Source organism: Talpa europaea (assembly GCF_964194135.1).
Source record: "Talpa europaea genome assembly, chromosome: 4".
NCBI classification, from domain to species: domain Eukaryota; kingdom Metazoa; phylum Chordata; class Mammalia; order Eulipotyphla; family Talpidae; genus Talpa; species Talpa europaea.
The window spans coordinates 47,835,595-47,858,623 of NC_140070.1; the positions used below are offsets into that span (position 1 = coordinate 47,835,595).

At 41.4% G+C, this 23,029-nt stretch overlaps 2 protein-coding genes across 3 annotated transcripts in view; one reads left to right on the plus strand and one right to left on the minus strand.

Moving 5' to 3' along the window:
- Positions 1 to 11,304, plus strand: part of PCCB (propionyl-CoA carboxylase subunit beta) — a gene marked incomplete at both ends in the record, with an annotated part of 68,060 nt that extends 56,756 nt beyond the window's left edge. For both annotated transcript variants that reach the window (XM_084231468.1, XM_084231467.1), the window contains 5 exons: positions 7,625 to 7,732; positions 7,983 to 8,083; positions 8,484 to 8,582; positions 10,151 to 10,250; positions 11,183 to 11,304. In XM_084231468.1, the coding sequence (XP_084087594.1) occupies positions 7,625 to 7,732; positions 7,983 to 8,083; positions 8,484 to 8,582; positions 10,151 to 10,250; positions 11,183 to 11,304 (530 nt within the window). The remainder of the gene's footprint in view (positions 1 to 7,624; positions 7,733 to 7,982; positions 8,084 to 8,483; positions 8,583 to 10,150; positions 10,251 to 11,182) is intronic.
- A 6,904-nt stretch (positions 11,305 to 18,208) lies between these two features.
- STAG1 (STAG1 cohesin complex component) overlaps positions 18,209 to 23,029 on the minus strand; it is a gene marked incomplete at both ends in the record, with an annotated part of 263,904 nt that continues 259,083 nt past the window's right edge. The window contains 2 exons of the mRNA XM_084232404.1: positions 18,209 to 18,232; positions 18,576 to 18,656. Of these exons, the coding sequence (XP_084088530.1) occupies positions 18,209 to 18,232; positions 18,576 to 18,656 (105 nt within the window). The remainder of the gene's footprint in view (positions 18,233 to 18,575; positions 18,657 to 23,029) is intronic.

Consider the following 23,029-nt stretch of genomic DNA (forward strand, 5'->3'; position numbering starts at 1 on the left):
TATGCATACAAGAGCTGGGGTGTAGGCCAGAGGTGCCAGGGGTGGGGTGGGGTGGGGTGAGAGGATTCACCAGAGAGTTTCAATCTGTGTTTATCTTTTGCAATTAGATGTGTTTCCTGGAGACAGCAGAAGGTTGGATTCTGTTTTCTAATCCAGTCTGCTACTCTGTGTCTTATTGATGAGTTTAATTCATTTACAGTTAGGGTTGATATTGATATGTGGGAGTCTGTAGTTGCCATTTTGTGATTCTTTACTTCACCTTACTGTTTTTCCTGTTCATTCCTCTATTGGTTTAGACTTTAAGGCTTTTAATATTTTGGGGGGTGGGAGTTTAGTGTTGATACATTTTTTGAAGTTTGTCAGAAAGTTCTTTATTTTTCCCTCATAGAGGAAGGAGAACTTTGCAGGGTATTCTTGGCTGGCATTTTTTTGTCTTGGGGTTTGTTGAGTATTTTGGTCATTATTTCTTAAAATAATCTTTCCCTTCATCTGTCTTCTATTGTATCGCCATGGTGTATATGATGGTTCATTTGATGAACCAGATAATAGTCTAATATAAATATATTTTAGTGCTCCTTCATTTGGTGAGTAAGGAACCACAGGTCCCTTAGTCTCTATTCATTTCATTTTTTTCTGTCTGTTGCTCAAACTGGTTAATTATTATTTTTAAAAGTTTGTTTTCATACATTGTTTTTCATTTTTGTATAATATCTGATTTCTCCCCTCAGGTGTAGTCCCCTTAGTTCTCCCATGACATAGCACCGGTGATCCATCACCACAGTCCCTTGTGCTCTTCCCACTCCGATTTTGACCCCTCTCCTTCCTCGTCCCCTGCTGTATGCCTCAGATCTATGGTAAGCTTACAAATTTTCTTTTTCCTGACCCTTTCTTCAGTTTCTCCATATTACACATATAAGTGAAACCATCCAGTATATTCTGGTTAATTTAAATTGTCTTTTCAAGTTTCTTATTCTTTCTGCTCTTATCTGGTGTTGAACTCCTAGAGTGAATTTTTGATTTAAATTGTTGTACTTTCCAGCCCCATAATTTGTTTCATTTTTATATTTTTCATCACTTCGTTGGTATTTTTATTTTGTTCATATACTTCCTGATTTTTTAGTTTTTTTTTTTAATGTTTTCCTTTACCTCTGAACATATTTAAGACAGTGGTTTTAAAGTCTTTGTCTAGTAAGTTTAGTGTCTGATCTTTCTTAGGGACAAAATCTGTCAGGATTTTATTGTTGTTTTTCACTTGAATGGCTTAACTTTCCTGTTTCATTTTAGGCCTGTTTTTAGTTGAAACCTGGACATTTGAATAGTATAATGTGGTAACTCAGGAACTCATATTTTCTTTCCCTGTTCAATGCCCATTTGTCCAGTGTTTTTGCCCAACTATGTTTGCAAAGACTTTTCTTCATATGTATGGTCACCGAAGTCTTGTTTCTTAGCTTGTGTCCAGAGAGATTTCCTTAAATACGAGGTGCCATTGCAGGCAACTAGGAACCTGTTCTAGTTTTGCACACTGTCTCTGTGCCTGGGCTCTCCTTCAACACTAAGCCACATTTAAATTGAGTTTAGGGATAAACTCAAGGTTAAAGCTAAGATCTTCTCAGGTCCTTTGTTGTGTAATATAGTGTTTTTGTTTACATTTATCTCAAGATAGTTTTCCTAGTGTCTCCTTCTCAAGTCTTTTCTGAGCATGCATTTCGTCCTCTGCACACCTTTGTCTTTCTAAAGTTCCCCTACATAACCACTCTTGAATGCCCTAATTTCCTTCCTCTGCTTTGGTTTTTTCCTCTACTAGGCCTTGGGTGATGTCAGCTGTAATCCTCTGCCCCAGATGTCTGCAGGTTGTTCCTTTACCTTCTAATTTTGATCAATTTCTGTCACATTTCTGGCCTGGATGACTTTGAGGTTGGGTGAAACAGACACAAAAATCCTGTGTCAGTGATTCAGTAGCCCCAGACAAGCTAGGACGCATCTACATGATAATTTGTGACTGAGGTCTTCTGTGCTCCCTCTGGAATCAGGGAAAGTGTGTGTAAAGTGTATTAAAAGACACTACAAAGCTTTCCTTTGTTCTTAAGATGCTTTTTCTTGATTCAGCTTTCATTTGGTCATTGTAAACCTTTGCCTGACAAAGTTGGTTCTGACAGCTTTCTGCATGTTATTTGATACTTGTGTTGGAGGACAGGCACTTGGAGATGTTTCACTATTTTTTGTGTGTACAAAAATGTTTAATATTAGGAATTTACACATACTGAAAATGTTTTTTTGTTCCTATAGTAAGTTCTTAACTGTTCACATACTCCATCTAGTCATATCTGTCCCTGGTGTGGACTTCACATGATTTCCTGTGTTTGATCAAAGTTCTCCCTCATTTGGTGAAAGCATCTATAGTTTCTGGCATGGTACAATACAGATTGACTTTCAAGCCCACTTTTTAAAAAAAAAAAACTGCTCAACTTGTTCTACAAACAAGGTCCACAAATACCTGGTTGGTATTTATTACCACCTCAGCCCTGGCTGGAATCTGAATACTTGGCTCCACTGTGGTTCTTTGATGTCCCTCTTTCATCACCCATTTTTTTGTGCTAATTATGGAGTAGCAAGGTATGGGAGTTAGGTTGGAGGTCACTGTTATTTTGAAGAAAACCTCATACATTTCATTGACTTTTCATTGCCTGTTACTAAAAGTTAGCTTCAGAGATTCACAGAGGACTCATTCTCATTTTTTTTTCGTGTAGGAATTAGCTGGGACTCACTGGGTCCTCTGGCAGGCCTGGGACCAGTGCATAACATGAAAAGGCCAAGCCTGCATGACATGTGTGGCCATAGGTTTTCCATTTCTGATTGTGTTCATTTCCCCAGGGATTGTGTTTGTTTTGGCTGTTACTAATCTTTTTTTTTTTTCCTGTTTGACTTTTATGCTAGCCTTTCTGTATATTTTGCAGTTTCTTAATTTAGAATTGTCTTCATCCTTGGACTCATTACTCAGATTTGTTATTTCAGATTATTAATGTAGACTTTGAATATAGAGGGTGGAGATTTTAAAGATTTTTCTTTCATTAACAAAATCTATGTACAATAAAATGCAGCTTTAAAATGTTCATTTTTGTGGGTTTTGACAATTGTATACCCCCTTGTAATTACCATCTAAAATAAGATATAGAACATTTCTAGCATCTCAGAAAACTTATTCAACAAGAGGGAGGTTTTCCTTATTGGCTCCCCCCCCCTTTTTTTTTTTTTTTTGTAAGTTGCTTGGCTGTTTATTGATTTCTACTCTTCTTTATATGTTCTGGGTGGGAGTCCCTGTCATTCATTCATATATATAATATACAGCAAATTTTTTCCTTGTCTGTGACTTGCTTATTCAATTAATGGTGTCTTTTAACTCGCATTAAAAAAATTATAAAATTCCCCTTTTTTAAACTTTGGATTAGAACTTTGTTCTGTCCAAGATTTTTGCCTACTGCAAGGTTGCAAAGATAATTCTGGATTATTTTCTAGGTGCTTTGTTTTTCTGAGTTTCATGTTAAGATCTCTGATCTTTTTTTAGTTTTTGTATCTAGTTTGTAAAGTGAAACTGAGGTCTTTTTCATTTTTTTTTACATGATGTTTAATTGTTTCCTTACTGTTTGTTAAAAAGATTTCTTTCTACATTGACTTTTTTGGCATCTGGTATAGTCAGTTGTGTGGGTCTCTTTATTCACAGCTGTTTTCTTTGACTGCTGTCTTTACCTTTATGCCTATGCCATAGGGTCTTATTCACTGTAACTGTTTAGTTCTCAGGTTCTTAACTTGGGGCAATTTTGATATCCCAGGGACATTTGGCATTGTTGTAAACAATTTTGGTTGCCACTTGAAAGGATGGGGGGAAGGGAGGATATGCTACTGGCATCTAGTAGGTAGAGGACACTGAGCTGCTAAACATCCCATATGTACGAAGCATACACCGAGTACCATACTCTCTGGTCCAAAATGAATACTGTGAATGTTAGTCAGCTTTGTAAGTTGGTCAGCTTGCACGCATTTTCCACTTCTGTTCTTTTTTAAATTTGTATGTATTTTACATCATTGTTCATGTTTAAACAATGTTTGCTCCGCGTTCCTCCCCCCCCCCCCGCGTCAGGTGTAGTCCCCATAGAATTTCCTTGACCAATTCACCTGTGCACCATCACCACAGTCCCCTGTGCTCTTCCCTCCCTCTGCTCCTTCTCTCTCCTCCTCCCCTGCAGGATGTCTCTAGTTTATAATTGTCTGTTTGTGTTTGCTTTGTTGTGTTGTGTTGTGTTTTGTACTGTTATTATTTTTTCCCAATGTCTTATTTGTTTCCTTTATATGCCTCCTATAAGTGAAACCATCTGATATTTTGCTTTTTCCTTCTGACTTATTTCACTGGCATAATTCCTTTTAACTCCATCCATGTTGCTGTGAATGGCATGGGTTTATCTTTTTTGATTGCTGAATAGTATTCCATTGTGTGTATATCTTCTTTATCCAGTCATCTATTTTTCGGCATTTGGATTGTTTCCAGGGTTTACATATTATAAATAGTGCTGCAATAAACATAGGGCTACAGGTGTTTTTTTGAATCAATGTTTTTGTGTCCTTTGGGTAGATCCCTAGGAGTGGAATTGCTGGGTCGTATGGTAGCTCCATTTTTAGTAGACTGAGGAACCTCCAGACAGCTTTCCATAGAGGTTGGTCCAGTTTGAACTCCCACCAGCAATGTAGGAAAGTTCCTTTTTCACCACATCCTCGCCAACATTTGTTGCTAGTTTTTTGGCTATGTGCCATTCTCACTGGTGTAAGATGGTATCTCATTGTGATTTTGATTTGCATTTCCCTGGTTATAAGGTATGCCGAACATTTTTTCATATGCCTGTTGGCCATTTGCATTTCCTCTTTGGAGAAGTGTCTTTTAAGTTTTGCCCATTTCTTTTTCTTTTTAAAAAATTTTTAAAGATTTATTTATTTATACAAACTCTGGGGTACAGGCCAGAGGTGCGGGAGGGTGGGAGAATTCACCAGAGACAGAGCAGGGAGCAGAACAGGTAGAAGGGAGCAGCGGGCCAGACAGGAGAGGTCTGCCTCGCCATGTGGGAATCTCCCTGGCCGGCCGGGAATCGAACCAGCACTGCAGAGGCTGCGGACAGCTTCACAGCACTGTGGTCAACCTGCTGTGCCACTGGGGAGGCCCTCTGCCCATTTCTTGACTGGATTGTTTACTTTGTTCTTGTTGAGTTTCGTGTGTTCTTTGTATATCTTTGTGATCAGTCCCTTATCAGTTGTATGGTATGCCAAGAGTTTTTCTTTTTTCTTTTTTGAATACTGTTTTGACTATTCTACCTTATTACCGTGAATTTTAGAATCTTACCAGTTTTTAAAAATAATTTTCTATGATTTTGATAGTAATTCCTTGAAAATACAGCTGTCCAATATGGTACCTTTAAACTTTAAATCCCGCACTCACTACCCTGTGAGGCCCTACAAACTACTTTCTGCCTTCCCACCTCAATTCCAGAAACACTGGGGCTTTCTCCTTGCCCTCTGCACCCACAGCCCACTAAAGAAGTCCCCACAGTCTCCATCTTTCCTCCCAGTGTGCCTGGCATTTGCTCCCACTGAACAACACCAGAGGCTTGAGGGCTCTGCTCATCCCTCACACCACCATGACCAGTGTCACACAGGGAGGCAACACAGTGAAAATTTATCACCTTAGATTCTGTAGATCTGAAGTCCAAAAGAGTCTCTCTGGGCTGGAATCGAGGTGTAGCTAGGCCGGGTCCCTTCTGGAGGCTCCAGGGAGAATCCATCCTGGCCTTGTGGCCTGACCTCATCTTTAGGGCCAGCAGTGCCACCGCCCAACCCTGCTCTTGGCATTTCCTCTCCTCTGCCTGACCTTCTGGCCTACTTCTTATAAAAGGACCCTTGTGATTCTATCGAGTCCACTTGTAGAACCAGGCCACTCTGCCCATCGAAAGATAAGGGTTCATACCTGCCCTGGAAGATTTCTGCTCAAATATCGCACCTTGAAAGGGACTCTTCAGACTCCAGATCCCTGTACCCAAAACTGTCTTGTTCACTGCCTGTGCCTTCTACCACACTGTCAGCATATGAGGACAGACACCTAGTCTGCCTTGTTTGTTGCTTGGGTATTGGGCCTGGACATAGCAAATGTTCAATATACACTTGTTGCCTAAAGCCTATGAATGGAAAAAAAACCCCAAACTTTAAATTTTAAGTAATTAGAATATTAGAAATAAGTAATGGAAATTAAATAAAATCAGAAACTTAATTCCTCAGTGGTACAAGCCAGATTTCCAGTGCTCCATAGCCACATGTGGCTCATGGCCATGCTGGCAGATAGCACATGTAGAGAACATTTCCGTCCATGAACATACATTTTTTTTTGTAGATACCCTTTTATTGTATTATAGAAGTTCCACTGAAATCCTAGTCTTATTTCTAGTTTTTAATTATCGATAAATAATGAATTTTGTTAGATTTTTTTTTTTTTTACGCATGACCCTGTGAGTTTTCTTCTTTAATAATTTCACATGGGCCTCCCTGGTGGTGCAAGGGGTTGAGCGCAGTGCTGTGAAGCTGTCAGCAGCCTCTACAGTGTGGGTTCAATCCTTGGCTGGCCAGGGAGCTGCCCACATGACGCAGCAGACCTTTCCTGTTTTGCCCGCTGCTCCCCTCAGCAGTGTATTTCAGTCAGTCTGCCTGTTCTGTTCCCCACTCTGTCACTGGTGAATCCTCTCACCCCCCACACCTCTGGCCTGTACCCCAGCTCTTGTATGCATAAATAAATCTTTAAAAAAATAATTTCACATATTAAATCAACCTGAATTCTTGGGATAAACCACTTAATCATGATGCATTATTAGTGTTTGTATACATTGCTGAATTTGATGACTAATATCTGAGGAATTCTGGCCTGGCTTATGAGAGTCTGTATTCTTCTCTTTTAATGTCCTTTCATCTGGTATCAGGATGATGTTGCGCTCATAGATAGAACCTGTTGGGAACTGTTCTAGGAAGGCAGATTTGCTAGTGATTTAGCTGTCTCTTTGCCACTGTATACTTTCTCCTTTAAATCTTACAACTATAGTAGGGGGGAGTAACATTTCTGCTTTGCAGGTGAGGAACCTCAGGCTCAAAAAGGGAAAGTAATTTCCCAAGGGGCCATAAGCTGTAATTACCAGAACCAGAAACTGACTCCAGGTCATGATGACTCACTAAGACCGGCTCCTGAGTGCTCCCTCCACAGATGGGGCCGGTGGGGCCAGCAGGCTCTGCCTCCGTGGCTGCAGGCCATTTACTTGGCAGGGTAGAGCCTGGCTGTCTGCACTGGGCTATCCTAGCAAGACTGCCTGTGGGGCTAAGGTCACGCCTGGGCTGTAACCAGGTTGCTTCTCCTGTATGTTTTTTTTTTTTTTTTTTTTCCTCCTCTGGAGTGCGAGGGTTCCCTTTTACCTTTCTCTGATAGGAGACTTGGGTGACTTCATTGAAACCAGCTCTGGGTGGTTGTTGAGGGCATATTCCCATTGTGGGTGGAACTTAAATTTAAAATTGCCCAGAAGCTCAGCATGCATCATCTCTTTCTTTCTAGGATGTTTGGATATTAATTCATCTGTGAAAGGAGCTCGTTTTGTTCGATTCTGTGATGCATTCAATATTCCACTCATCACTTTTGTTGATGTCCCTGGTTTTCTGCCTGGTAAGTCATTGGTAGGTGGGGGCCAGGAGAGGTAGCTTTGCCCAGTGAGGCACCCACTTTATTTGGAGATCTTGCTAAATTCCCTAAGGATTTGTGACTTTTCCATATTTCAGGTGTCTCTCTAGGATTATGTGAGGCATGGCCTTGGCCTGACCCTGTGGGAGGCAGGAGGAAACCTCATACCTGAGTGTGGCTGGCAGATCTTGTGAGGGTGTTCATGAGTGTCCAGTAACTTTTCCTTGTGACCTAGGCACAGCACAGGAATATGGGGGCATCATCCGGCATGGCGCCAAGCTTCTCTATGCATTTGCTGAGGCAACAGTGCCCAAAGTCACAGTCATCACCAGGAAGGTGAGGAACTCAGATGGAAGCTTGGAGCCACCTACCAGCAGCCTGGTCATGAATGGAGTTCTGGCCAAATGTTTCAACAGGGTTGAAGAAGGAGTGCACCTCACTCAGCTTTAAACTGAGTTCTCGGGGATAGCATTTACAGCCCTGCGAACTCACCCTACAGAGTCCCTTCATCATCTCTGGTAACTCAGAGCAGCAGTGGGAAAAAGCCAGGAAAGGCAATGAACAATAACTGAAAGGTCTCTGGGCTGAGCCAGGCATTATATGCTTTTTTCCCCTGGCCCACAGCTCTTGGGCCTTCAGCAGCCCCCAGGGCACTCATTTCATGGCTTCCTAGTGTGTTTCAGGGACATGATCTGGTTGACTCAGGCTCTGACATTCAGCATTTGGTCTGCTCTAGGCCTATGGTGGTGCCTATGATGTCATGAGCTCCAAGCACCTCTGTGGTGACACCAATTATGCCTGGCCTACTGCGGAGATTGCAGTCATGGGAGCAAAGGTGAGTGCTTCTAGCTTTACCTTTACCTGGTCCAGGTACTGTATCTCCTAGCAAGGAGCTCAAAGCACAGCAAGGAAATGCTGGAGATAGGTCAGGGTCCCTAGGCTGGGCTAGCACTCCACGGAGTTGCGGTCTAGACCTTGGCAGGCCTCCCTCCTGGAACCCTGGGGTCAGTGCTGTCTCCTGTCCTGCAGTCTTTTTTTTTTTTTTGTAAGATTTATTTATGCATACAAGAACTGGGGTACAGGCCAGAGGTGTGTGTCGGGGGGTGGGGGTGGTGCGGGGAGAGGATTCACCAGAGACAGAGTGGGGAACAGGACAGGCAGATTGACTGAAATACACTGCTGAGGGGAGCAGTGGGTGAGTCAGGAGAGGTCTGCTGCACCATATGGGTAGCTCCCTGGCTGGGGATTGAACTCGCTCTGCAGTGGCTGCGAATAACTTTATAGTTTGCGTCTTAACCCTTGTGCCATCAGGGAGGCCCCCTGTCCTGCAGTCTTAAGCTGGAATCTTCATGCTCAGGGTGGGAAGGGCCCAGAGTGAGTTAGGAGATTGTCAGGGTTCACTCAACTAACCTTTGAGAGGACTGGACATTCCCTCCCACTGAGGGTCCCGGAACCACTTCTTCCAGCCCATGAAGTAGAACTGTAGTTCTGGCCCTGGCAGCTTTGGGCAAGGTATTTCCTATTGTTCAGCCTTTTCCCCATTCTTTTCCTGCTTTGAAAAATAGTTGTTGGGGTTGAACCCATATAACTTTCAGGAGCAACCAGAGCGGATTTTTAGGGATTCTGACACGAGGCCCATCTTGCAGTGCCTCCTGCTGATCATTTGCAGCTTGGTCTCTTCTGGCCACTGTTTTGCATACTCAGAGATCAGGATAGTGAAAAAAGAAAACAGCATTTTCTTCCCCTTGATGTAGGGAACCATGGATCTAATAGTGGAAAATGGGCCAAACATCATGGCTTCAAGAAAGGATAAGTTGCTGTTGGAGAGGGTAGGATGGAAAGCTCTTGGCTTTGCCTGGGAGGGCATTTTTTTTTTTTTTTTTATAGAGGCATGTTTTTATTTATTTATTTGTTTGTTTGTTCGTTCGTTTTGTTTATACATGCACTGGGTACAGTCAGAAGCGCGGGAGGGTGAGAGAATTCACCAGAGCGGGGAGCAGAGCAGGCAGAAGGACCGAAGTACACTGCTGAGGGGAGCAGCGGGCGGCAGGAGAGGTCTGCGCGCCATGTGGGACCCTCCTCCGGTGGCCGGGGAGCAGCCGGGGATCAGCCGGGGATCAGCCGGGGATCGAACCGGCACCGCAGTGGTCGCCGGCAGCTTTGCAACCCAGCGCTCAACCGCTGCGCCACCGGGGAGGCCCTGGGAGGGTATTTTTGGGATCACAGTTGAGTGTCCTGTCACACAACCCCTGGAATCATGATGGCCTACACCTGGTGGCCCACACTTCTATCTAATACACTTTGATTTACCTACAAATTCATAACTATGCGTGGTGGTAACTGTGAGGGAGTTCTGCCTAGGTGGGGATCTCCAGTGACGTTGACCAACTCATTTCGTGACAGGGTGCGGTGGAGATCATCTTCAAGGGGCACGAGAATGTGGAAGCTGCTCAGGCAGAGTATGTTGAGAAGTTCGCCAATCCTTTTCCTGCAGCAGTGAGAGGTGGGGACCATGATGGGTAAAGCTGCTCTGTTCATTTGTTGGGTCACTTGCACTTTCTTATACTCCAAAAGTCTCACATAATTCTGCTTTTACAGTCAAATTTGGAGGCTGGTGAAGGTTGGGATTTTCCCGGGCATCATCACTTAAGGACAGTTGGATCTATATAGGCTGCTTCAGTAACCAGGATCAAAACAATTAGCTGAAATGGCTAAATTTCTTAGTGCTGTTCCAGTTACCTAGTATTGTATGAAAGTCCACACCAAACACAATGACTTCAGACAGTCACCTTCCCTGTCCCTACCTTTGCCCCTGCGGTTCAGAGGGTCATTGATTTGGTCTGGGTTTAGCTGATTGGTTCTTCTGCTGGTCTTGCCTGGGACTAATTAGGCAACTGTAGTCTTCTGGAGGCTTCACTGAAAGAGTCATCTGCTGGCCAGTCCATGCTTTCTACATGGTGTCCTGTGGGCGATGAGAGGCGAAGCTGTAAGGCCCCTGAGGCCTAGGTTTGGTAGTTGTAGAGTGTCACTTTTGGCATGTGCTATGGTCAATGCAAGTTACAGTCATGTGAAGAAACAGAATCCACTTCTTGATGAGAAGAGTGGCAAAGTGACATTGCAGAGGGGTTTCTGTATAGGATGGGAGGAATTGTTGGAGCTGCTTTTTCAAATACAAGTGTATTTTTATCATTTTATTTCCTACTGAATTCATCTTAGCAAAGTGTGAGTCAAATTATCCTTTCCTTGACAAATGTTCCTACACTGGAAATTGTGGACCTGCCAGAGAAATGGGAGAGTTCTTGGGATGCAAAAGAGGGCTCATAGGATTAATCCATTTTCACACTCTAGGTCTCAAAGATGGTGCCCAGTGTGAGCATAAGCTTGAGGGATGGCCTCAGCTGTGGATAGAAATGATCTTTTTCTTTGCTTCACCAGGATTTGTGGATGACATCATTCAACCTTCCTCTACACGTGCCCGAATCTGTCATGACCTGGATGTCTTGGTCAGCAAGAAGGTACAACGACCTTGGAGGAAACACGCCAATATTCCATTGTAAATGAATCAAAGAAATATCAGCAAGCAACTAATTACTCCCTGGTCATTGCTACTCGTCCTGCCTTTTGCAATCATGAAACCTGAGATTCTAAATACCAGTAATAACTTGGAATGATTAAGTATTATATTCTAGAATAATTTCATTTATGCCTTACTGTAGTCTTTTGTGTCATTAAAAATCTGAACTGATTTTTTTGAACATAAATTATATTTTTTTATGGTAGAAATCTGAAAAAATTGAGAAAACAGTATATAGTAATGTCACTGGATCTGACCCTTATTTGAAACGTCTGTTTTATTTCTACCAAGAATGAGTTTTTCTCCAAAGGTGAGTTAATAAGTTTTTAGGGCAAGGTACTACTTCGGCTTCAGTTTCTTTGTCTTTAAATAATATCGAAATATGCCCTATTCATGAACTCCTGCTTAAAGTTGAGCATTAGGTGAGATGTTTGCAATTGTGTGTTTGGCAGAATAGACCCTCAGTAAGGTGTAGTACTCTATATTACATTATTCTTGGAAATTTTGTGTTCAGATTGAAAAGCAAACTTTATTTTGGAAACTTTTTGACCTATAGAAATGTTGGAAGAGTTATATGCCCTTCAGCTAGATTCTCCAGTTTTAACAGAATTGACATTTGTTTCATCTTTCCCGTAAAAACGTGCTGTTTGTTGTCAGTTACCCAGTGGAGAGTCAGAGTTGCAGAATCATGACTCTTTGTCTCTCAAAATGTCAGTGTTTATTTCCTAGGAAACAAGGCTCATTATCTTTTGTGACCATGACATTTTTGAAGAATGTTTGCTAATTATTTTGTAGAATGTCCTTCAAGTTGGGTTTGTATGTTTGTTTTCACATGTATAGGTTCAGGTAAGTGACACTTATGAGTGTTTCTTCCTGTGTGTCACATTAGGAGGCACAGGATGCTAGGTTTGCCCATAATCGATGACATTGACTCACTACTTGGCTGCAGAGGTTACCACTTTCTCTTTGTGTTTAATAACTGATCTGGGGTGGGGGGCACTCTTTAAGCTGTTAACAAACTTCAGTGCTTTTAGTATCCACCGATGATTCTTACCTCCGTCAGCTGCTTTATGTTGATTGCAAAATGTTGGGTTTCTATAAGACATTTTTTGTAGCTCTTTCTTTTAACATAGTCAAGTTGTTTGGATGGTATCAAGTTGCTGGGTGATATCAATTTGAAGGTCTGTATCCTTTTCGTTATTTGGAGACCATTTTAGATTCCCCTACCCACCATCATTTTTGACTTATTTACTGAGTATATGAAGCATTAAGTTATACCAGAATTGGAGATTTTAAGTAGTTTCAACAGTCTAATCATGGTCTGTTGTTCCAAGTAGTCCCCAGGGGATGTGATCTTTTTCTGTGTTGAGAGCCTGGTGTTTTCAGATTTTGAGGTTCCTAGATGTTTTTGTGTTTGGGGGTTCCTTGGCCTTTGACTATGGCTAAGTAAGAGTTCACAGCCATGTCTTTAGATGAAGGAAAAGCGAAGTCATTTTTAGATACAGAATGAAAGTACACCTAAGCAGAGTCCTGGGTCAGCAGAGTACGGGGACAACTGCAAGCAAAGACGGGGAACTGCTCGCTTAAATGGGGTGCAGAAGACTGCTCATTCAGTCTCAAGTGACCAGATTGAGTCTTCCTGAGGTTTACTGTGCAGGCACTCCCAGGGTGTTGGATTAATGGTCGAGGGAGGGGTCTACCTCCCCCTCTTTGTAACTTCTCACTCTATCAACCTGCCTATGGGTTGGGGTAAGGGACAGCCTTTGGCCCTCTGGGAGTTTTTTCTTTTTTTAAAGATTTATCTATTTATGCATACAAGAACTGGGGTGTAGGCCAGAGATGCAGGGAGGCTGAGAGGATTTACCAGAGACAGAGTGGGGAGCAGAACAGGTGGACTGACTGAAATACACTGCTGAGGGGAGCAGCAGGCAAGACAGGTATGGTCTGCTGCGCCTTGTGGGTCAGCTCCTTTGCCAGGGATCAAACTCATGCTGCAGTGGCTGAGGATTGCTTCATAGTGCTGAGACTTAATCCCTTGCACCATCAGGGAGGCCCCTCTGGGTGTTTCTTGAGCTCTGGCAGGTGTTTGCTGGAGTCCTGGGTGTAACAGTTTATTTTCCTTTTCGGCATTGCCTTTCCTGACCGACATGCCTTTCCCTTCAGACCCTTAGCTCCACACTGACTGAAGTTTGCATCATTTCAAGCTGAACTTCACCTAAACCAGTATGTGACTATCATCCATTTTCCCCACCAGCCATCCTGCCATTTCTGGTAGGTAGGCTTATGCCTTTGGAATTTGTTTTGCGTTCTCTTGAGTGTCTATCTTCTCTAGTTGGAGAGTGGGACTCTATTCCAGTTGGATTCTGAAAATTTTTGTAACTCTCCACTGGTTTCTCTGACCGCCACTTAAGCCAACTATCTTGTTCTTATAGACTTCATTCCAATTCCAGATATTGTTGCATTCCTCTGCTCTTCCAGTAAATATTGTATTGCTCTCCAAAGTCTTTAGCCCATGTAAGAGGATCTTGCTTGTCTTTCCCTTGCTTGCCTGGTTTTCGGAGCCCACAGTCCCGCCACCTTGACCTTGGTAGGTCCAGTCTCCAAGTAGGTCCAGTCTCCAGTTTTGTGTGTGTGTGTGTGTTTTTTTCCTTTGGCATCAGACTGTGCAGTTTTTTGGGCCGGGGGAGGAAGGCAGGCTTTTACATATTTTTTCCTCGTTAGGTTACAAGTTCCTGTGGGCAGAGACTGTGTTTGGGCAAAGCTCCTTTGTACTCCTGTTTGACACCTAGTTTAGAACCAACAGAAAAACTGTAAGCCATTAGAAACTGGGGCGGTAGCACCAGAATACTGGGCTTTTAGAGGCCCTGGCTAAGAAAGATTCATGCAGTTTGTGGCTTAGCAGCTTAAAATTGCCTAGCCAGTCCATTATCTGGGATCAGCCAAGGTAGATTTGAACTGTTTGGGAGGGGGGTGACTCTGCCATAGTCCACATTAAAATAATAGTACACATGAACTCGTTTTGTTTTTGAGGAAGGGATTTAGGAAGTGTTTTACCAGTTTGTACAATCTGGTCACTTGAGAAGGGATTGTATCTGAGCCTGCTGTAAGATGTAGAGGAACTAGCCCACTAAGGCACCTGACAAGAGGCTTCTGGGAAAACTTGGAGATGGTGGAGAAATCTGTCCAAAAACCAAGCTGGTGGTCAAGAAAATGAAGCTGCAAAATTCTGAAAGCTTTGTCAAGTACATCAGCCTCTGTGAGCCACAGACTGGCGTAGAGCAAAGAGTATTCTCAGTGGCTTCTAGGCAAGGCCTTGCCAGCTCTGGTGTTCTTGTCATAAGGAAAAGGTGTCTCTGTACATCTGAACGGATATTGTTAGTCGTGATGGAGGTAGGCGGCACTTTAAATGTCCTGCTGGATCTGCCTTGAATTATAAGCAAACTAATTTATAATGAGTGATCCAGCTAGTGAGTGAAGCTAGAATTTAAACCCAAACAGGTCTGTTTGAACTACAAGCCTGTCTTCTGCCCATCCAGTGCTACTACACAACTGAAGTCGATGGGATGAATTCCTAAGAGCTGGAAGGAGAGGTGGTGGTCTGTTCCTTTGGGATTGTATCTCTTAACCCAAAAGCTACTAAATTTATAGTTTTCTTACGACACATGGTGGCAAGTCACCATCTTGAGTTGCTAGAGAAATGAGATGCGTACTCACAATGTAGCATTCTAGTGCTTGTTTGCAGTTTTTCCAGCTTTTCTTCTTTCTAGGTCTTTGTCTCACCACCCCAATACTGTGCCTCTTGATACACTGAAGGACACTCAACCATGTACTGAGCTAGCACTCTTGATGGAGTTGTACTGTTCGGCAATTTATTTTATGTTCTGGATGAAGGACATTTGGAAAGCTGTAGCATTACTCTTAAGTACTGGTCCTCATGCTTATGCATGTCTGTCAGCATGGTATCCCACCATTCCAAGCAGAAGCTGTGCCCACTTGAAGAGTGCGTCAGTCTGGGCAGGTAGGTTTTAATCATGTGCCTACTGTTGTGGATGGTGAGAAATGCGTCTTTTATATGTCCTTGGGAATAGAAAGTTGCCCTTCAAAGTGATGCCTGATAGAGACCCTACAAAAAAAAGCATGCAGGAGGGCAGGAGTGGGATCTTACCTGAATTCGGTCTTACATGAAAAGTCTGAGTAAGCACCAACCTGTTTCACATGAAGACAATGGTGAGTTCTTTCTGGGAGCAGGGCCAGAGAGAAAGTTGCAGTCAAGTCACAGCTAGCAAGTTTGTCCCAAAAGAGTTACACATGGGTAAAGCCCTAGTCTCAAAGGCCTGTAACCTTCAAAATGATCTGCCAGAGACAGACCCACCCTCATCACCTTTCCTCTTTGGCTGCCCAGAGAACTCACCTGATGATTTATCCTCTGCATCTCTGCCTTTTCTGTACAGACAACTTAAGCCACCTAATGAACATAGCCAAGAAGCATTAAGTCTTTTTATGAGTGATGCCAGGTGGTGCCATTATCAAGAGAAACTCGTACTTGTGTGACCATGTGGAGTAGAGGCAATCTTTAAAGGGCCACTGTCAGGGGTAAAACCATGTATATAAGCACAGGGACTGAGGCTCAGGCTGGGGAAGGACCCAGGTATAGACTAGTGGGTAGTCTTGAATGCCTCCAAAACTCAGCCTGCAACAGACTTCCTCTTGAACCACAGACTGCTTGGCCTATCTTTCTCCAAGGGATGAAAGGAAATTTAATGAGCTAGCCCTAAATTTTTTTTTTTTAAAAAAATCTTCCTGATACAGTCATTTTGCCATCATTTAAAAAATTATCTGAAAGCAAACTTAGAGCAGAAAATCATCTTTAAGGCTTTACCTATTAGGAACAATAGGATGAGTACCACAAACCTGATTTTGAATAGTTTATTAAAGGAAAGGTGAAGCATCAGTTTCAAATTGTACAAAAGGAAAAAAACCTCATATTGCAAATGTACAATTTACAGAATTACTAGCAAAACCAATCAAGGAGACACTGAAAATACAAAAATTTGATTGACTTCAAACTGAACTGGAAACCCATTGGAGTAGATAGTAAGCCTTTTTTTTGTTGCATGGTAGTCTACAATTCTAAGTCAGTATCTGTTTCCCACAAGACTGTCAAGCAAAGGATCAATCTGTGCATGAGCCAGGGCACTTCCTGGCTTGCTCTCTTGCCAGAACCACAGGCAGGCAGGGCTGGTGTGGTGGACAGTCTAGTCATTCCTGCCCTTCACTTCCAGTGAAGCCCACATTTCTTGAAGAAACTGAGACCCCGGCCTCCTAACTGGAGCCCAGGAATCGCTAAATTGATTTTTGGTGACCATTTTTCAGAACTCTATAAATATTGAGAAAAATCTGTTTTGAGTTTGTTTACTAAAAAGATGAATAAAACCATTTTGCTTTCCTGCACGAAAGAGAATCCATTGGGTACAGATTTTTTTTTTTTTTAAAAAGTCTTTCATTTTTGGTATGAAAGGAAAGCCTCATGCTTCTGTTGCAGCTACTTCAAAAACCTGCCCAGAAACAGCTGTGGATGAATTGGGAAATTCTGAAGCTGGCTTTAAGTTGACTTTGAAAAAGAACAATAGCAGCAGCAAGTCATAAAAGTCTAAGCAGAATGTAAAACTCTAAACCGTTGAAGGCTGTCCTGAAGATTCATAATTTCTTTCCCCAAAAGACTTATTTTTAATATGCACATTTAACACTGAAATGTAGCTGTATTTCAAGGTAAGCTTAGGAACTTCACCCTCTAAGCACAGACTTCTATGCAGCACATACTTCTATCATCGGTAAACTTAACTCACAAAATCAGCGCATAAGGGTAATAATAAGTGCATGGGAAGTAGACACAGTAATGTTACACATAAAATTACTTTTAGATGGCAAAGGAGTTCTTCATGATTACCTGTTTAAGAAAATTGAAGTCAATGTAACTTGAATTTATCAGGGCATGAAATAAGTGATAAAAACAGCAAACTGATAACTTGAGAACCATTTTTGTTTTACTGAGAATACTTTATTTGCTGGTAGAAGTTGCTAAAAATGCACAGAACAAATACCAATAGAAAATGTACTGTATTTGAATCTCCCTATTCTATATAAAATGAACGTGTACAGCATCTGTTGGAAAAATGGCTGTGTGGACATTTCTTATTTTATGCCCCCTTATAAATAAAAATAAACCTTTTTATTCAAGAGTATATAAAATCTGGGAATTCATATCCATAGCCACAGAGGGTGTGTGGTTTTTGGCAGAGATGCACTGTCAGAATTTCATTTTAGCTTGTCAATATTTTGCTCCTCCACATTTGTGTTCCACAAGGTCAACCAAATCCAGTGAGCTCCAAAACACTCTTCGGCAATTAGGATGAGCTGCTTACTCATAGGTTTAATAAAAATGGTTAGCTTTTAAAACATAAAAAGGCAAAATGTTAAAACAGTTTTTAAATTGTACAACAGGAAAATAAAGTTAAAAATACTTTTTTTTTACTCAATGCTGAGTTTTCATAAAACAGGTGTATAACAGTGTTTATCTTGACAGCTGTTTTAAAAATTTAAAATTTCTTCCTCCCTCCAGAAAAACACACACATCTGTATTGGGATAAGTCCAATGTTAGGACACAAATGATTTTTCAGGTCAGTCTTTCTGAGGTGACATTCACCAATATTTCCTTGGGTAATTTACATGCTCCTCTTCTGTCACTGCAAAAAGGGATTGACCCTCAATCATTTGATAACAAATCAGATCACATCAAAAGTGTTTTTTTCCCCACACAAGCTATCACAGTATATAGGCCTCTAGCTCTAAATAATAGAGTTCCGAATTTGTAAATTTTCTTCAGGCTTCAGAACATAGGCATTCCAAATCCCTAGAATGAGAAGCAATTATTAATTTCATGCATAAACAAGATTCAGAAACCATAAATAAAAAGCAGTAATAGGGGCTTCCCCGGTGGCGCCAGGGGTAAAGTCTCAGCACTATGAAGCTATCTGCAGCCTCTGTAGTACTAGTTTGATCCTGGGCCACATGGCAGAGCAGCCCTCTCCTCACTTGCTCCCCTTAGCAGTGTATTTCAGTCAATCTTCCTTTTCTGTTCTCTACTCTGTAGCTGGTGGGTCCTCTCACCCTCTCCCCACACACCTCTAACCTGTACCCCAGTTCTTGTGTGCATAAATCTTAAAAAAAAAAGAAAAAGCAGTAATAACACTTACTGAATCGTCTTCTATGATAGCTGCAGAATCAAAGAAATCTGGCCTTAGCTCAGCTCTCTCACGCCGATTTCTTGATGGGGGCTGGAAAAAAAAAAAAAGGCAAGTTAACTTTAGAAAGCAATGGATGGGGAAAGAGGATGGCCTCATCTCCATTTCTTACAAAACATTTTCACTATGAAAAATTCAAAACATACAAAGAAGAATAAATAGTATGGGTTAAATTACGTCCTCAAATTCACGTTGAAAATCTGGCTGCCATTACCTTAGAATGTAACTATTATTTAGAAAAAGGGCCTTTAAAGAGGAAATTAAGGTAAAATGAGGTGACAGGGGAAGATTCTAATCCAATATGACATGTTCTTAGAAGATATAAGCACAGAGCAACATGGCGGCCAGGAGACACTGCGAGTAAGATCTCCCATTAAAAAAAGTTAATAGGGAGGAAAAGCGGCAGGTCCCAGTGAGAACTGGGACACGGAAGATAAACGGGTGACTCCAGCAAACTACCCGAAGAAGAAAGTGGCCATAAAAGAGGACTAGAAGGGAGGGAAGCGCAGAACCCTGCTCCCCTCCCCCGCCCACAGAGGCGGCACTCTCCGACCGGCAGAGAGGAGGGAAACAACAAACCAAAACAGCCAACAAGAACAAAGGACGCAGCAAGCGGGACTGTGAGTGGAAAGGAACTATTGCAGCCACCACACCCCGTGAACGGGAGCTGAGGCGAACCCTGCAGGATTCGCCGCAGCGGTGAGCGAACGGCTCCGGGCGCCATTAGAGAAGAACAAAGACCCTGGGAGACACGCACACAGCCCGGGCTGCCGGTAAGCTTGCGCGGAAAAGGGCGCGCTCGGCGCGCTTGAAAAGCAAGTGCAGACCGGGATAGCGGCTGCCCAGGTCCCCGCGCCTACGACCTAGGAAAAATACAGCAAGACACATAATAGTAAAGCTCCCTAGAATCCAGGACAAGGAAAAAATAATGAAGCTGGCAAGAGGGAAGAAACAGGTAACATTCAAAGGAAAGCCAATCAGGCTGACATCAGACTTCTCCGAAGAAACACTACGGGCAAGGAGAGAGTGGAGGGAAATAGTCAACAGACTCCAAGAAAACAGATGCCAACCAAGAATACTCTATCCCGCAAAGCTCTCCTTCCTCTTCGAAGAAAGAATATGGACCTTCCCAGACAAACAGAAACTCCGGAATTTCATTGCAACTAAACCCCCACTCCAAAAAATACTACAAGGAGTCCTAAAGCCAGAACCTCAGAGGGACGAATAACAATGAAAGAAGGCCAAAAAAAAAAAAAAAGTTATTAAAAGAATAAATAAATAAAATCAAAGGAAAGACAAACACAATGGCAAATACAGATGTTAACATATCAATATTAACTCTAAATGTAAATGGACTAAACTCTTCAATAAAAAGACACAGAGTTGCATCCTGGATTAAGAAACAAAACCCAACCTTTTGCTGTCTCCAGGAAACACATTTAGCTACAAAAGATAAAAATAGGCTCAAAGTTAAAGGATGGAAAACAATCCTACAAGCAAATGGACCAAAAAAGAAAGCAGGAACAGCTATACTTATATCAGATAAAACAGATTTCAAACTCAAAAAGATAAAAAGAGACCCCAATGGTCACTACATTATGATCAAGGGGACAACACTTCAAGAAGAAATAACACTCATTAACATATAGTCACCAAACGAAGGAGCACCAAAATATATCAGACAACTGTTGTCCTCTCTGAAAACAGACATCAGAGAAAACACATACGTAGTGGGAGACTTCAACACACCACTATCAACAATGGATAGATCAACAAGACAAAAAATAAGTAAAGAAACCAAAGCTCTAAACAAGGACCTAGAGCAATTGGGCTTAACAGACATCTATAGAACACTAAACCCCCAAAAAACGGAGTACACATTTTTCTCAAGCGCACACGGATCATTCTCCAGGATCGATCACATACTGGGGCACAAGACAAACATCAACAGATACACCAAGATTGAAATCATATCAACCATCTTTTCTGACCATGAAAGCATCAAACTAGAAATAAACCATAAAAAGAAGGCAAGGAACTTTCCTACCTCATGGAGATTAAAAACCACACTACTGGAAGACCACTGGACTAATGAGGAGATCAAAGAAGAAATTAAAAAATTTTTTGAATTGAACGACAAGGAAGACACCAATATCCTAAATGTATGGGATGCAGCAAAAGCAGTAATAAGAGGAAAATATATAGCAATAGAAGCTCACATCAAGAAACAAGAAAGAACTCAAAGAAACAACCTAATCTCGAAGCTCAAAGATCTAGAAAAAGAACAACAAAAAAACCCCAAAACCAGTAGAAGAAAAGAAATAATAAAAACCAAAGCAGAAATAAATGAAATTGAAACTAAAAAAACAATCCAAAAGATCAATGAAACCAAGAGCTGGTTCTTTGAAAAAATCAATAAAATAGACAAACCCCTAGCCAGGCTCACAAAGGAAAAAAGGGAGAAAGCACAAATAAACAGGATCACAAATGAAAGAGGAGAAATCACAACGGACACAGCAGAAATCAAAAGAATAATCAGTAACTACTATGAACAGTTATATGGAAACAAGTTTAACAATCTAGAGGAGATGGACAAATTCCTACAACTCTACAATCACCCAAAGCTAGATAAAGAAGAAATAGAACACCTAAACAGACCAATTACAATTAGCGAAATTGAAATGGTAATCAAAAACCTCCCCAAAAACAAAAGCCCAGTACCTGATGGATTTACAAATGAATTCTACCAAACATTCAGAGACGAATTAGTGCCTATCCTTCACAAACTCTTCCAAAAAATTGAGAAGGAAGGGACAATACCAAACACGTTCTATGAAGCCAACATTACACTAATACCAAAACCGAACAAGGACAACACAAAAAAGGAAAACTACAGGCCAATCTCCCTAATGAACACTGATGCAAAAATCCTCAATAAAATTTTAGCTATCAGAATCCAACAATGTATCCATAAGATAATTCACCACGACCAAGTAGGATTCATTCCAGGGGCACAAGGATGGTTTAACATCCGAAAATCAATCAACGTTATCCAACACATCAACAAAAAGAAATATAAAAACCATATGATAATATCAATAGATGCTGAGAAAGCTTTCGACAAAGTGCAACACCCATTCATGATAAAAGCCCTTGAAATTCTTGGGATACAAGGAACATACCTCAACATCATAAAGGCCATCTATGACAAGCCAACAGCCAGTATCATTCTCAATGGTGAAAAGCTGAAAGCAATTCCATTAAGATCTGGAACAAGACAAGGATGTCCACTCTCACCACTGCTTTTTAATATAATACTGGAAGTCCTAGCCAGGGCAATAAGACAAGAGAAAGACATCCAAGGAGTCCAAATAGGAAAAGAAGAAGTCAAACTATCACTATTTGCAGACGATATGATATTATACATAGAGAACCCCAAAAACTCCACAGAAAAGCTAATTCAACTCATGAATCAGTTCAGTAAAGTGGCAGGATACAAAATCAACACGCAAAAGTCAGTAGCCTTCCTATACACAAACAATAAATCTGAAGAAGAAGAAATCAAAAAAACCATCCCTTTTGTTATTGAAACAAAAAAAATCAAATATTTGGGAATAAATCTAACAAAAGAGGTAAAGGACCTATACTAAGAAAACTATAAAACACTGTTAAAAGAAATAGAAGAAGACACAAAGAAATGGAGAGACATCCCCTGCTCGTGGATTGGAAGAATAAACATTATTAAAATGGCCATCCTTCCAAAAGCAATATACAGATTCAATGCTATTCCAATCAAAATTTCAATGTCATTCTTCAAAGAAATAGAACAATTATTGATGAAATTCATATGGAATCACAAAAAACCCCGAATAGCCAAAGCTCTCCTGAAAAAAAAAGAAGGGAATGGAGGCATTACACTCCCAGACTTCAAACTATACTACAAAGCCATAATCATCAAAATTGCATGGTATTGGAACAAGAACAGACATACAGACCAATGGAATCGAATAGATAATCCAGAAATAAACCCACAGATTTATGGTCAACTAATCTTTGACAAAGGAGCAAAGACTATGCATTGGAGCAAAGAAAGTTTGTTCAATAAATGGTGCTGGGAAAACTGGGTCGCTACATGCAAAAGAATGAAGCTTGACCACTACCTCACACCATACACAAAAATCAACTCAAAATGGATTAAAGAACTAGACATAAGACCTGAAACCATAAAATATATATAAGGAAATATAGGCGAAACACTACGTGATTTGCACATCAAAGACATCTTTACAGACACATCACCCAAAGCAGTGATAGTGAAGGCAAAGATAAACAGCTGGGACTACATCAAATTAAAGAGCTTCTGCACAGCAAAAGAGACAATAACAAAAACAAAGAGAAACCCCACC